The sequence below is a fragment of the Oncorhynchus clarkii genome, chromosome 33 (assembly GCF_045791955.1).
Source record: "Oncorhynchus clarkii lewisi isolate Uvic-CL-2024 chromosome 33, UVic_Ocla_1.0, whole genome shotgun sequence".
NCBI lineage: Eukaryota > Metazoa > Chordata > Actinopteri > Salmoniformes > Salmonidae > Oncorhynchus > Oncorhynchus clarkii.
This window is the reverse complement of record NC_092179.1, coordinates 23496038-23511795: the sequence shown is the minus strand read 5'-3', so window position 1 is coordinate 23511795 and position 15758 is coordinate 23496038. Positions and strand designations below refer to the sequence as shown.

The following is a 15758-nucleotide window of genomic DNA, read 5'->3' as shown; positions in this document are numbered from 1 at the left end:
TATGTAGCTACCCCACAGAGAAAGAGGGGTGGGGGTATGTAGCTACCCCACAGAGAAAGAGGGGTGAAGGTATGTAACTACCCCACATAGAAAGAGGGGGGAAGGTATGTAACTAGCCCACAGAGATAGAGGGGTGAGGGTATGTGACTACCCCACATAGAAAGAGGGGTGAGTGTATTTAGCTACCCCACAGAGAAAGAGGGGTGAGGGTATATAAATACCCCACATAGAAAGAGGGGGGAAGGTATGTAACTACCCCACAGAGATAGAGGGGTGAGGGTATGTAACTACCCCACATAGAAAGAGGGGTGAGTGTATGTAACTACCCCACAGAGAAAGAGGAGGGAAGGTATGTAGCTACCCCACAGAGAAAGATGGGTGAAGGTATGTAGCTACACCACAGAGAAAGAGGGGTGAGGGTATGTAGCTACCCCACAGAGAAAGAGGGGTGGGGGTATGTAGCTACCCCACAGAGAAAGAGGGGTGAAGGTATGTAACTACCCCACATAGAAAGAGGGGGGAAGGTATGTAACTAGCCCACAGAGATAGAGGGGTGAGGGTATGTGACTACCCCACATAGAAAGAGGGGTGAGTGTATTTAGCTACCCCACAGAGAAAGAGGGGTGAGGGTATATAAATACCCCACATAGAAAGAGGGGGGAAGGTATGTAACTACCCCACAGAGATAGAGGGGTGAGGGTATGTAACTACCCCACATAGAAAGAGGGGTGAGTGTATGTAACTACCCCACAGAGAAAGAGGAGGGAAGGTATGTAACTACCCCACAGAGAAAGAGGAGGGAAGGTATGTAACTACCCCAAAGAGAAAGAGAGGTGAGGGTATGTAACTACCCCACATAGAAAGAGGGGTGAAGGTACAGTATGCAGCTATCCCACAGAAAAAGAGGGGTGAAGGTACAGTATGTAGCTATCCCACAGAAAAAGAGGGGTGAAGGTATGTAACTACCCCACAGAGAAAGAGGGGGGAAGGTATGTAACTACCCCACATAGAAAGAGGGGTGAGGTTATGTTGCTCCCCCACAGAGAAAGAGTGGTGTCGGTATGTAGCTACCCCACATAAAAAAGTGCGGTGACGGTATGTAGCTACCCCACAGAGAAAGGGGGGTGAGGGTATGTAACTACCCCACAGAGATAGAGGGGTGAGGGTATGTAACTACCCCACATAGAAAGAGGGGGGAAGGTATGTAACTACCCCACAGAGATAGAGGGGTGAGGGTATGTGACTACCCCACAGAGATAGAGGGGTGAGGGTATGTAACTACCCCACATAGTAAGAGGAGGGAAGGTATGTAGCTACCCCACAGAGAAAGAGGAGGGAAGGTATGTAACTACCCCGAAGAGAAAGAGGGGTGAGGGTATGTAACTACCCCATATAGAAAGAGGGGTGAGATTATGTAGCTACCCCACAGAGAAAGAGGGGTGAGGGTATGTAGCTACCCCACAGAGAAAGAGGGGTGAGGGTATGTAACTACCCCACAGAGAAAGATGGGTGAGGGTATGTAACTACCCCACATAGAAAGAGGGGTGAGGGTATGTAGCTACCCCACAGAGAAAGAGGGGTGAGTGTATGTAGCTACCCCACAGAGAAAGAGGGGTGAAGGTATGTAACTACCCCACATAGAAAGAGGGGGGAAGGTATGTAACTAGCCCACAGAGATAGAGGGGTGAGGGTATGTGACTACCCCACATAGAAAGAGGGGTGAGTGTATGTAACTACCTCGAAGAGAAAGAGGGGTGAGGGTATGTAACTACCCCACATAGAAAGAGGGGTGAGGGTATGTAACTACCCCACATAGAAAGAGGGGTGAGGGTATGTAGCTACCCCACAGAGAAAGAGGGGTGAGGGTATGTAGCTACCCCACAGAGAAAGAGGGGTGAAGGTATGTAACTACCCCACATAGAAAGAGGGGGAAGGTATGTAACTAGCCCACAGAGATAGAGGGGTGAGGGTATGTGACTACCCCACATAGAAAGAGGGGTGAGTGTATATAACTACCCCACAGAGAAAGAGGGGGGAAGGTGTGTAGCTACCCCACAGATAAAGATGGGTGAAGGTATGTAGCTACACCACAGAGAAAGAGTGGTGAAGGTACAGTATGCAGCTATCCCACAGAAAAAGAGGGGTGAAGGTACAGTATGTAGCTATCCCACAGAGAAAGGGGGATGAAGGTACAGTATGCAGCTATCCCACATATAGAGGGGTGAAGGTACAGTATGTAGCTATCCCACAGAAAAAGAGGGGTGATGATATGTAACTACCCCAAAGAGAAAGAGGGGTGAGGGTATGTAGCTACCCCACAGAGAAAGATGGGTGAAGGTATGTAGCTACACCACAGAGAAAGAGGGGTGAAGGTATGTAGCTACCCCACAGAGAAAGATGGGTGAAGGTATGTAGCTACACCACAGAGAAAGAGGGGTGGAGGTACAGTACGTAGCTATCCCACAGAGAAAGAGGAGTGAAGGTACAGTATGTAGCTACATCACAGAGAAAGAGGGGTGAAGGTACAGTGTGTAGCTATCCCACAGAAAAAGAGGGGTGAAGGTACAGCATGTAGCTACACCACAGAGAAAGAGGGGTGAATTTACAATATGTAGCTATCCCACAGAAAAAGAGGGGTGAAGGTACAGTATGTAGCTACACCACAGAGAAAGAGGGGTGAAGGAACAGTATGTAGCTATCCCACAGAAAAAGAGGGGTGAAGGTATGTATCTTTCACGTCCTGACCTTAGTTCCTTTTTTATGTCTCTGTTTTAGGTTGGTCAGGGCATGAGTTGGAGTGGGCATTATACATCCTTTTTTCGATGTTTTGTATTTCTATGTCTTGGCCTGGTATGGTTCTCAATCAGGGACAGCTGTCTATCGTTGTCTCTGATTGAGAACCATACTTAGGTACCCTTTTCCCCCACCTGTTTTGTGGGAAGTTAACGTTGTCTTTGTTCAGGGCACATAGCCCAAAGCTTCACGGTTTGGTTTTGTTCTTTGTTTTGTTGGCGTCATTTTTAATAAAGAGAAAATGTACGCTTACCATGCTGCACCTTGGTCCTTCAGCCAGCCGTGACAGTAGCTACCTCACGTGGTAAATGATTCCTCACACACAATGTAAGTCCAGTGAAGCGTGGAAAAAGAGGGGGAAAGTGAGAAGGGTTTACACTTTTTAATGGATGGTACTGTATGTCATATCAGCTTGACTTTACTGGAAATGGCTTGAGCACATATTACCATAAATGATGTAACATCATTATCAGGCCAAGTTTGTGAATGGACAAAAAGCCCCCCTTTCTCCCACCCCCCCCCCCCCTTTCTCTTATACTCCACTCCATCTTCTCTTGTTTAACTTTATCCATCCCCCTCCCTCCCTGCATCTCCTTTATCCATCCCTCTCTCCTTCCCTTCAACTCCTTTATCCATCCCTCTCTCCTTCCCTCCAACTCCTTTATCCATCCCTCTCTCCTTCCCTCCAACTCCTTTATCCATCCCTCTCTCTCCCTCCTTGCAACTCCTTTATCCCTCCCTCCCTCCCTCCAACTCCTTTGTCCTTCCCTTCTTCCCTCCAACTCCTTTATCCATACCTCTTTCCTGCCCTCCAACTCCCATATCCATCCCTCTCCCTTCCTCCAACTCCCTTATCTATCCCTCTCTCCCTCCCTCCAACTCATTTGTCCTTCCCTCTCTCCTTCCCTCCAACTCCTTTATTCTTCCCTCTCTCCTTCCATTCAACTCCTTTATCCATCCATCCCCCTCTCCCTCCCTCCAACTCCTTTATCCATCCCTCTCTCCTTCCATCCAACTCCTTTATCCATCCATCCCCCTCTCCCTCCAACTCCTTTATCCATCCCTCTCTCCTTCCATCCAACTCCTTTATCCATCTATCCCCCTCTCCCTACAACTCTGTTATCTTCCATCTCTCCTTCCCTTCAACTCCTTTATCCATCCCTCTCAACTTCCCTCCAACTCCTTTATCCATCCCTCTCAACTTCCCTCCAACTCCTTTATCCATCCCTCTTTCCTTCCCTCCCACTCCTTTATCCATCCCTCACTTCTTTCCCCCAACTCCTTTCTCCCATCCTTACACCACCCCCACATATTTCCCTTTCTTTAATCAAACACAGTGCAACCTTCCCACTGGACAACATGTATTATGTCCCAGTCACATCTGCTGCATCAGCCATTTCTCACACATAACTGGGTCCCGCTGTGGCTTGAATGTGTCTGTAAACAGTGGATAGTTAGACGGCGCGCCAGCCCAAATTACTGTAACACACAACCAGCTTCCAACACTGGCCTATTACTCAGCCAGTTCCCCCCTTCCCCAAACCACACACACACACACACACACACACACACACACACACACACACACACACACACACACACACACACACGCACACACACAGATAGTTTTTTTAGGGCAGCTGACTTCAATTAAAGCAACGGAAGTCACATGCTGCTGCATATTCACTGAGAATCAAGCACCAATTAGTGATGCAGCCCCTGTCCCCTCCACATACACGTATGGTGCAGGTCACATGGAGTTTTACTCATAGGGAAGCAGTTGCGCAATTGTGCCCCAGAGACGCGCTCCGGGGATGAAGAGTGTGGGTGTTGTGGGGACAGAGCATGTGTTTAATCTGTGACACCTGGTGAGCATATGGAGGCAGAGGAAACTTTAGAGTACTTGGTACGGAGCATCCATTGGCCCAGTGGGCCATCAAGCAGAGGAAGTATTATCCTGATGAGGATGCTCTGAGAACATACAGCCATAAACCTGGCTTTCCTAGTCTAACTCCATGTCAGCCTTGATAACGGGGGAATTCCAGATTCGCTTTTTGCAGCTGTGGCTGCACAGATTATCTGAGAAGCACCACATGAACAATCTTCTGAGATGTGCAGCAGAAAAGAAGATGACATGGAACCACCATTTAGCCTCTTTGTCCGCTGTGGACAATCCTCTTCTATTCTACAGTACATCAATGGAAACCAGTGGCTTCCAGCTGACCAATTCAAGTGAGAAACAGACAGCAGAAGACGCAGAGACCCAAGTGGAGTGTGAGTTGTGAATTAAAACATGACATTGCAGCACAGACACTCAAGATTGCTGGTCTGCAAAGTCATAACAAGCCAGAATGTCTCCAGCATGTCAAATAGCCATAAAAACTTACAACACACACAAACACAATGTTTAAACAGACTTCATTAATCCAGCTTTTGGGTCTATTTGCTGGTGAGCTGTCGTTGAACTCACCTTTTAGACACAGGAAGTTCCAGATCCACGATTTTAATAACAGGTCTTAATAACAGGTTTTAATAACTGGTTGGCACTCCGTTTAAATGGTCCCTCGTCGGTATGGCTGGCCCATTGACGTGTGCTGTCATGTGGTTTGTTGTCATTGGCTGATGGGGTTGAGAATGCCTGGAAGTACCTAGAAAATAGAAATACCTCAAGTCTCAGTAATCCTGAACAGAGACCCAGAGGTTGCATCAATCAGTCAGTTACTTAAACACACACATGGACACGGACACACACTCACACACACACACACACACACACACACACACACACACACACACACACACACACACACACACACACACACACACACACACACACACACACAGAAACAAAAAAAACAGCCAAAGACATGTACACGTGCACTCACAGAGACACCCAGGCATTGACAAGTGCAAACACAGACACACTTGCATGAACCCAAACACAAACTATGCATAAACACACACCTGTACGTGTGTCATGCGGTGGGTGTAGCTGGTGCATGGAAGTCAGGCGCAGGAGAGCAGAGATGAGTGAACAAAGAAGCACTTTACTGAGGCAAATAGTAAGACCAGAACGCAACCGCATCACAAAAACAGAGGGCTAAATACACATAGTAATCATGAGGAGATGTAAACCAGGTGTGTGGAAAACAAGACAAAACAAATGGAAAAATGAAAGGTGGAGCAGTGATGGCTAAAAGACCGGTGATGTCGACCGCCGAACGTCGCCCGAACGGGGACCAGGGAACAGGGACCAACCTCGGCGGAAGTCGTGACAACGTGTCACAGCCAGGATCTGAACCCAGGTCGCCCATGGGAGATACCAATGTCTTAACGAGTAGACCAAGAGGAAATGTCCTATTGGGCCGAGGGCTGAAGTGTTTTGACAGGTATACACACAGATGAAGTACACCACAACCCAGAGAGCTGCACCAACAGCTGAGACTAACTAATGAACAGATGAAGTACACCACAACCCAGAGAGCTGCACCAACAGCTGAGACTAACTAATGAACAGATGAAGTACACCACAACCCAGAGAGCTGAACCAACAGCTGAGACTAACTAATGAACAGATGAAGTACACCACAACCCAGAGAGCTGCACCAACAGCTGAGACTAACTAATGAACAGATGAAGTACACCACAACCCAGAGAGCTGAACCAACAGCTGAGACTAACTAATGAACAGATGAAGTACACCACAACCCAGAGAGCTGAACCAACAGCTGAGACTAACTAATGAACAGATGAAGTACACCACAACCCAGAGAGCTGACCCAACAGCTGAGACTAACTAATGAACACATAGAGCTTTGATCTGAAATGATTTTCCACCCTGAAGCAAATTAACATTTCTTTAAATCAGGGGTGTTAAACTCAGTCCATGGAGAGCCTAGTGTCTGCTGGTTTCTGTTTTTTCCTTTCAATTAAGACCTAGACAACCAGGTGAGGGGAGTTCCTTCCTAATCATTGACCTTAATTCATCAACCAAGTACAAGGGAGGGGAGAAAACCCGCAGACACTCAGCCCTCCGTGGAATGAGTTTGACACGTGCTTTAAATGGTTCAGTCTTACTTAATTATCATAAACAAACATGCAAGAATGTTTTTTGTTTGTTTGTTTTTTGGCAGCAACATTACAGCACACAATAAAGAGGCAATGCTAAGGTATTACTGTGGTAACTAGTTGTGATAAGTTGCTGTTTCTCATACTTACCCTGGTAATAGATAAGTAACTACATCACAAAAACTCAAAAAAATGAGGAATGACATTTCACATTAATTAAATTAAATCATGGCTGGAAAATGCAGTTGACCATATATTAGTAGTATTATCATTAGGTTATTATTCATCAAATCAAATTTTATTGGTCACATATACCTATTTAGCAGATATGCGGGTGTAGCGAAATGCTTGTATTCCTAGCTTCAACAGTGCAGTAGAATCTAAAAACAATTCACAACAATACACACCAACCTAAAAGTAAAAGAATGGAATTAAGAAATATATAAATATTAGATTAAGCATTGTCGGTGTGGCATTGACTAAAATACAGTAGAATTGAACACAGTATATACATATGAGATGAGGAAAGCAGTATGTAAACATGATTTAAACTAGTGTTCCATTATTAAAGTGGCCAGTGATTCCAAGTCTATGTATATAGGGCAGCAGCCTCTAATGTGCAGGGTTGCGTAACCGGGTGGAAGTTTTTCAGTCTCTCTGTCCCAGCTTTGATGCACCTGCACTGACCTCGCCTTCTGGATGATAGAGGGGTGAACAGGCCGTGGCTCGGGTGGTTGACGTCCTTGGTGATCTTTTTGGGCTTCCTGTGACATCGGGTGCTGTAGGTGTCCTAGAGGGCAGGTAGTTTGCCCCTGGTGATGGGTTGGGAAGACCGCACCACCCTCAAGAGTGTCCTGTGGTTGCGGGTGGAGCAGTTACATCCATTGTCTGATAGAAGGTGTGAGAGTATATGCTATACAGTAGCAAACACACTCATAATTTTAAAGCTTAAGGCTAATGGGTTTCAAAGCTGCAGTCAGCATTATTTGTATTTTCTTAATAGAAATAGCTAGCTAACTAGCTACTAATAGTAATGCAATCAGCCAACTATGGCAGTTTCTTTCAATTCTATGAAAATAATACTGGCAAAATTACATTTTACTAGACTGTCACAGTAAACACTGAATCAGCTTCTTGGATTGCAGAATCAGCTTCAGGTTCCCAGGATGCCCATGTGAAAGGTGAAAAGTTAACATTCACTAGTTCTGGGGATTCACTTTGCACATTGCTGTAAGAAACAGTACTGCATTGAGATACCAGTGACTTCAGTAAAGGAAAATGCATCCTTCGGTTGATTATAGTCTTTGGGACTATAGTGCCCTTTCATTTTTCATCTTCTAAATTGTGCACCACGTGTCACAGTTTAATCCACAATTCAATTCAATTTCACTGCTAAATTACACAATTACCTATGGCAATAAATGTATTTTTATTGAAATTTGAATTATGGAAATCGATCCAATACAATCAAACTCACACCATTATAATGCATTTTCACATAATAGAATGAGTCATCATCTATTTGATTAGTAAAGTGATCTATAACTAGATAATTGGCATCTATTATTGATTACTTCATCACATGGTCTCTTTCAATCCTTACAAACAATGAGACGTTGTTAATAGGTAAAAAACTCAACTTAAAAACATGAACTGGCTGTCTGGACATGAGCTTAAAATTTCACCGTGCAGTGTGTTGGTTCTTCAGGGAGCATAAATACATGTAGATGAATGTCCTGACCTGCACCATGACGGGCTGGATGTGTCTGGGCCCATGGGCTGGGTCCGGATGGAGGAAGAAGGTGGGGGTTAGGGGGGGTAGGAGGAGAGGAGCTGCCCAGGACCTGGGGGTGACACAGTGATGATGATTCACGCAGGCTGTGAGTCAACCGGACAGGGCTCCAACAGCTATAAAGCCAGGGAAGCATGCATGGAGGCATGGATGTTTCTGGTTATCACACATCCACCACAGCCTCACAACCACCAGGTAAGACTTGACTCCAGCACTGACTGGGGGTGACGGGGATAGAGCTCTAAGGGACAGTTGTGGATGAGGAGAGAGAACATGAGATTCTGAAGATGAGTATGTAAATTTGAGTGGCATGACAGCTCAAAGTTAAGTTTTTGAAGAAACAGACTAATTATGCTTGCATTCAATTTTAGACATATTCAGTCATTTTATTTTTCTTGATTTTACAGATTATTTATGATTTTTACATGAAAACAAATGTAATTTTAAACCACATTTTCTATGCAGCATCTTGGTTGTGGTGAAAAAACTTAATAGACTTTAACCACGTTTTGAGGCTATATACTGTTTGTTTACATTTACGTTATTTTCGAACACTGGAGTAAAACAAGTTTATATTTTGGGTTCTGATGAGGTATAACAGTTGGACTAATGCATTTCTAAGTTATATTCTTCAATGGGTACATATCATTAATTTATTTTTATTTTCAAATGGATGTAGCAACTACGGATTGCCCCTTTAAATTGTATGACTTGGTTGATTTTGAAAAACCGTCTGCTAAATGTTATATCTTATTTTATTACTATATATTAAATAGCGTGGTATTTGTATTGTTCTCCAGATAAAACAAGATGCATGTCTCTGTGGTCCTTCTCTGCTTGGGCCTGGTGGTGTCTGTGTCTGTGTGTCACCCTCAACGCGGTCGGCCCCTCAACGGGGACGTCCAGATGAGGAACAACATCAAGTTGCTGGCCATGATCACTTTGGTCCACATAAAGAATTATCTGACCGAGGTACCACACACACCTCTTACTCAGCTACTCTGTATGAGGGATACGACGTCAAAATATTCTGTGGTCAACGGACATGAGTAGGATCAATTTGTTCAATAAAAATATGGTTGGGTGTACTACAGACCTTCGCTTAATAGCAATGTGTGGGCGCATGTGTATGTGCATGTACAGTTTGAGTCAAACATGAATGTGGTTAAAGAAAACATGAGGGCATATTTTACTGACTGACTCGCTCAGCATAGTATCATGCAAAGTCTACTGATTAAAATGATTAAGATAATCCCTGTGAACTAAAGATTCCTTAGAAAGAAATACAATGCATTACATAACCAATGTCCATAAAACTATTTTATATTTAATAAATGCAAAGAAAAGAAAAACAAATATACAAATCCCTCTACTCTCCCTCCATTTCCTCAGTTCGACGTTCCCCCAGAGATGGAGTTCCACCCCATGAACCCCCCCATCGAGGGCCTGGCCTCCATCTGGGTCCACCTGGGGGGCCTGGAGGAGAGTCTGCAAGACAGCAGGTGTGGTCAGGTGTATGAAGACTTGTCCAGCATGCGGGGGTGGGTGCACTCCTTGTCCCAGGCCCTGGGCTGCCCTGATCTGGCCAAGCCTGGTGGAGAGGCCCTGAAGACGGTCTATCAGAGCCTGGTGGAGGGGCAGAGATACATGGAGAAGATCAGTCTCAACCTGGACAAGCTCAAGATCTGCTGAGACCCCACACATTTACACAGGAGCAGTCAGGCAGCCGGATAACCAGGCACACACAGATGCATAGTTTCTACACACCACACACAGATGCATAGTTTCTACACACCACACACAGATGCATAGTTTCTACACACCACACACAGTGTTATTCTAAATGATGTTTTTATATCATTTTTTCTTTAAATGTATTTTGTCTTATTATTATGAATGTATTGTTATTCTGTTCATAACTATTAATGATTATTTGTTATAATAATATTTAATGCTTTAAAAGTCATGTTTAAAATGTATTGTTGTAGCACTGATAGCTCTTCATGCTCTTTTTGACGGAGGTGCAATACAATTATCTAATGAGTTGTTTGAAGCTTTTGTGGCACTGAAGAATGAACAGTTGTAAAAAGGTTTTATAGTTGAAATGGAGGGCTCAGGCCAGGGCTCTCCAACCCTGTGAAAACCGACAGGTGGGCTCAGACCAGGGCTCTCCAACCCTGTGAATACCGACAGGTGGGCTCGGGCCAGGGCTCTCCAACCCTATGAAAACCGACAGGTGGGGTCAGGCCAGGGCTCTCCAACCCTGTGAAAACTGACAGGAGGGCGCAGGCCAGGGCTCTCCAACCCTGTGAAAACCGACAGGTGGGCTCAGACCAGGGCTCTCCAACCCTGTGAAAACTGACAGGTGGGCTCAGGCCAGGGCTCTCCAACCCTGTGTGAAACCGACAGGTGGGCTCAGACCAGGGCTCTCCAACCCTGTGAAAACCGACAGGTGGGCTCAGGCCAGGGCTCTCCAACTGTCACGTTCTGACCTCTATTTCCTTTGTTTTGCATTTATTTAGTATGGTCAGGGCGTGAGTTGGTTGGGCAGTCTATGTTTGTTTTTCTATGTTTTGGGGCAGTTCTATGTTTTCGGCCTAGTATGGTTCTCAATCAGAGGCAGGTGTCATTAGTTGTCTCTGATTGAGAATCATACTTAGGTAGCCTGGGTTTCACTGTTTGTTTGTGGGTGATTGTTCCTGTCTTTGTGTAGTGTTCACCAGATAGGCTGTATTAGGTTTCACGTTCCGTTTGTTGTTTTCGTATTCATTTAGTTATTTCATGTATCGTCATTTATTTCATTAAAGAACATGAGTAACCACCACGCTGCATTTCGGTCCTCTCTTTCAACAAACGAAGAACGCCGTTACACCAACCCTGTGTGAAACCGACAGGTGGGCTCAGACCAGGGCTCTCCAACCCTGTGAAAACCGACAGGTGGGTAGCTTTCCAGGAACAGGGTTGGAGAGCCCTGGCCTAGGTCAATGTATTTTAGGGATGCTATTTTTTAAATGAAATAATTCAGCTTCTGTAGCATTGTTACCTAGAGCTTTGTTTGGATGTGTTGGATGTGTTGTTTTGTAATTTTGCAATAAATAATTTTGAAACGAGCAAAACTATCATATCCCTTAAAAACACACTCTCAGAGTATTTCGTATTATTCTGTACGTAAATGCGAACCACTCCAATGAGTATCATATGTTACGTATGTATTCATTTGTGGATGTCCATCATTCATTTCATATGATATGTTACGAATGGCAATTCTGATGATATGTTACGAATTTGAAAAACATTCAATTCAAAACATTCAACAATTTATTGTGGCTAACGTTAGCTAGGTAGATAAGTTACTAACGCTAACATTAGCTAGCTTGGTAACGTTGGCTAGGCTAGGGCTTAGGGTTAGGGGTTAGGGTTAACTTTAAGAGTTAGGTTAAAGTTAGGGTTAGGGGAAGGGTTAGCTAACATGCTAAGTAGTTACAAAGTAGCTACAATGTAGTAAGTAGATTACTAATTAGCTCAAATGCTAAAGTTGTCCGCAATAAGATTCAAACACGCAACCTTTGGGTTGCTAGCCGTTCGCGTTATACATAACATATTATACTATTTTGAGTGTGCCAGATTTACTTTTTTTAAAGCGCAACATGAAACAATATGAAAGATTTTACTGAGTTACTGTTCATATAAGGAAATCAGTCAATTGAAATACATTCATTAAGGCCTAATCTATGGATTTCACATGACTGGGAATATAGACATGCATTTGTTGGTCACAGATACCTTAAAAAATAAGAGAAGTGGATCATCAAACCAATCAATATCTGGTGTGACCACCATTTGCCTCATGCAGCATGACACATCTCCTTCGCATAGTGTTGATCAGGCTGTTGATTGTGGCCTGTGGAATGTTGTCTCACTCCTCATCAATGCCTGTGCAAAGTTACTGGATATTGGCGGGTGTAATATTTGTGTTGTGGAGAAATGACCAGGCAGGAGACCGGAGTACAGTTGGTTTTCGTTTAGTCAAAACCCTTCGTGCTCTACAGTTCCCGGCACCCTAGTGCGCATGTGCATTTCCTATTAGGTGTAGTAACGTAACACTGCCGTAATGCATCACTGCTTAGTAACAGCATAGTAACTAATATAAACAGATGTAGATCCCAGATACTACACTCCTCCTCCATAGTGTTTAACTCCCAGAGAACAAGGTAAATATGTTAGGGAACTACTAATGCAATATCTGAACAATGCATTCTTAAACATTTTTCAACTACTGGGTTGAAACAGACTTTTCAGAGCCCAGCACAAATCCAGGGGATTATTCTGCCCCGAAGATGTAGTTTGTGTCCTAATAATTATCCCAGGTAATGTAATATCTAGGACATATTAAAGTGTTTGTTTGTTTTACTGTCTGTTACCTCCTTAACCAGCTCAACTCACAGGTCAAGCTTATGAGGTGCCCTTCGCTGTCGAATAGGATATCTCAGCTCCTCCTGGGCTTCCGGTGGTGGGCCAGGTCCGGGTGGAAGGTCAGGCTCTGTCTCTCCCGTACATCCACAGTCAGGAGAATAGTCCTGGGGGTCGTTATTGTTCTTGTTCTCTCGGCATGTCTCTGCTGGGGCGTTGGACCATGGCAGATGATCCATATGAACGTTGACCTGGCAATGACCAATTTGGACTTGGTAAGTCAAAGGTCCTCTGCGTTGCAAGATCACACCTGAGTTCCACAGGCGCTTGGGGTGTCTGAAATCACGTACCATCAACCTTTCTTCCTCTTTGAATTCTCTGACAGTCTTTGAGTGTCTGTCATGAGCTTTCTTCTGCTGTAGCTGGTGCTTTGCCACAGTGCTTGACAAGTCTGGTTTCAACAATGTTAGGCGGGTACGTGGTTGGCATTTCAGAAACAGTTCAGCTGGTGCATGTTCCGTTACTGTGTGTGGTGTGTTACGGTGAGTAAACAGTAACCGGGGAAGCCTTTGGTGGGTGGGCACAGACTGAACCTCGAGTCTAGTCCAGGCCTTCTTAAAGGTTTGCACGGCTCCCTCCGCTGCTCCGTTTGATGCCGGATGGTAAGGTGGTGACAGGATGTGCCCTACTCCGTTGTTCTTGAGAAACATTTCAAAATCGTTTGACGTGAAAGAAGGGCCATTGTCCGATACGAGCTCCTTGACTAGTACAAAGGATGCAAACAGGTGTCTGAGAAGATTGATGGTCTTCTCAGCTGTGGTCAGTTGAGTAGGGAACACTTCCATCCACTTGGAATGGACATCAACAACAACAAGGAAATGTTGCTTGTCAATCTCGGCGTAATCCACATGGATGCGTTCCCAAGGTGTAGCAGCCCAGGACCATGGATGAAGAGGTGCGGCAGCAGGCTTGTTGCGAACAGCTTCACAAGGTGAGCAGTGGCCTACATGCTGTTGAATGTCCTGATCCAGTCCAGGCCACCACAGATAACTGCGAGCGAGTGCTTTCATTTGAGTGATCCCTGGATGTCCCTCATGCAGGTCAGATAGGAGTCTCCTCTGGAATTTGTGAGGTACCACCACCCTTGATCCCCACAGAACACACCCTTGATCAGTGGACAACTGGTCTTTCTTGTCGATGAATGGACGAAGGTTATCATCATTTACGAAGGTTGGCCAACCGCCTAATGTTAAGTCCAAGACTTTGGAAAGCACTGGGTCTTTCCTTGTTTCCTCTGCTATGTCTGAAGCAGATATGGGCAGTTCGTCAATGAGAGAGATCTGGAAGACTGCTCTATCATCTTCACTGTCGGAGTTACTATTGTATGGTAGTCTCGATAGTGCATCGGCATTTGCGTGATCACTGGATCGTCTGTACTCAATCTCGTAGTCGTAGGCTAACAATATCAGAGCCCAACGTTGCATTCGAAGTTCAGCAAGGGTTGTTATAGTTGATTTTGGTCCAAGGATGGCCAACAGAGGCTTGTGATCTGTTAGCAGTTCCTTCCGTAGAGGTATTTGTGAAACTTTTTCACTCCGAATATTATGCTCAGGGCTTCCTTCTCAATTTGAGCATAATTTTTCTCACTTGGTGACAGATTCCGTGATGCAAATGCAATAGGGTGTTCTTCACCTGACGGTAGAACATGTTAGATGACGGCTCCTACTCCGTATGGAGATGCATCACACGCGAGTCTCAGCTTCATCTCTGTGTTGTAGTGGGCAAGCCACTTGCTCTTTAGCAGACGCTGTTTGCAAGTCTTGAATGCTTCTTTACATTGTGGGGACCAATTCCACTTTGTATCGGCCTGCAGCAGTTGGTGAAGCGGATGCAACAATGTGGACAAGTTTGCCACAAACTTTCCGTAATAGTTCAGGACCCCCAAAAATGACCTCAGCTCTGAGATATTTGTGGGTGCTGGTGCGTTAACGATTGCTTCCACCTTGCTGTTGGTTAGGTGCAGGCCTTGTGCATCAATCTTGTACCCGAGATACTCCACGGAGTCCTGGAGGAACTCACACTTGCTGCGTTTAATTCTCACTCCAGTATTTCTCCAGTCTTGACATCACTTTGTCCAGCACTACAAGGTGCTCTCCAATAGTTGGTGCTGACACGAGGATGTCATCCATGAAGCACACAACATGGTCTATACCATCCAAGATCTGATCCATTGTGTGTTGGAATATCGCTGGAGCTGTCGAGATTCCATAGGCCAAGCGATTGAATCTGAATAGTCCCTTGTGTGTATTGATGGTCAGATACTGTTCTGACTCTGGATCCAGCTTCAGTTGCTGATAAGCGAATGCCAGGTCCAGCTTACTGAAAAGCTCCCCACCAGCTAGAGTGGCAAACAGATCTTCAGCGTTTGGTAGTGGATATTCCTCTGGTAGTATGCAGCGATTTACTGTGACCTTGTAGTCACCGCACATTCTGACGGTCTTGTCTTTCTTTGGGACTACAACAATCGGAGCGGCCCAGTCGCTCCTCACTACTTTCGTGATTATGTTATTCTTCTGTAGGCGGTCCAGTTCCTTCTCTACTGCTTCCTTAAGAGCATAGGGAACTGGACGTGGTTTGTGAAAGATAGGCTTGGTTCCTTCTTGCACTCTGACTTTTGCTGTGAAGTCTTGTATTT

General features: G+C 45.0%; 2 protein-coding genes across 2 annotated transcripts in view; both read left to right on the top strand.

Moving 5' to 3' along the window:
* LOC139393229 (protein FAM3C-like) overlaps positions 1-15758 on the top strand; it is an 823321-nt gene that overhangs the window by 624105 nt on the left and 183458 nt on the right. The window lies entirely within an intron of this gene.
* On the top strand, positions 8824-10345 carry LOC139392646 (leptin-B-like). The gene is made up of 3 exons (XM_071140774.1): positions 8824-8848; positions 9454-9625; positions 10046-10345. Exons 2-3 carry the CDS (start codon positions 9464-9466, stop codon positions 10343-10345), a joined length of 462 nt encoding a protein of 153 aa, XP_070996875.1. The 5' UTR covers positions 8824-8848; positions 9454-9463.

Bases quoted from the DNA above. Each gene is read 5' to 3' on its own strand.
- LOC139392646 (XM_071140774.1), top strand. From the start codon at position 9,464: ATGCATGTCTCTGTGGTCCTTCTCTGCTTGGGCCTGGTGGTGTCTGTG. The intron at 9,626-10,045 runs GTACCACACACA...CCATTTCCTCAG, and splicing joins TAAAGAATTATCTGACCGAG to TTCGACGTTCCCCCAGAGAT.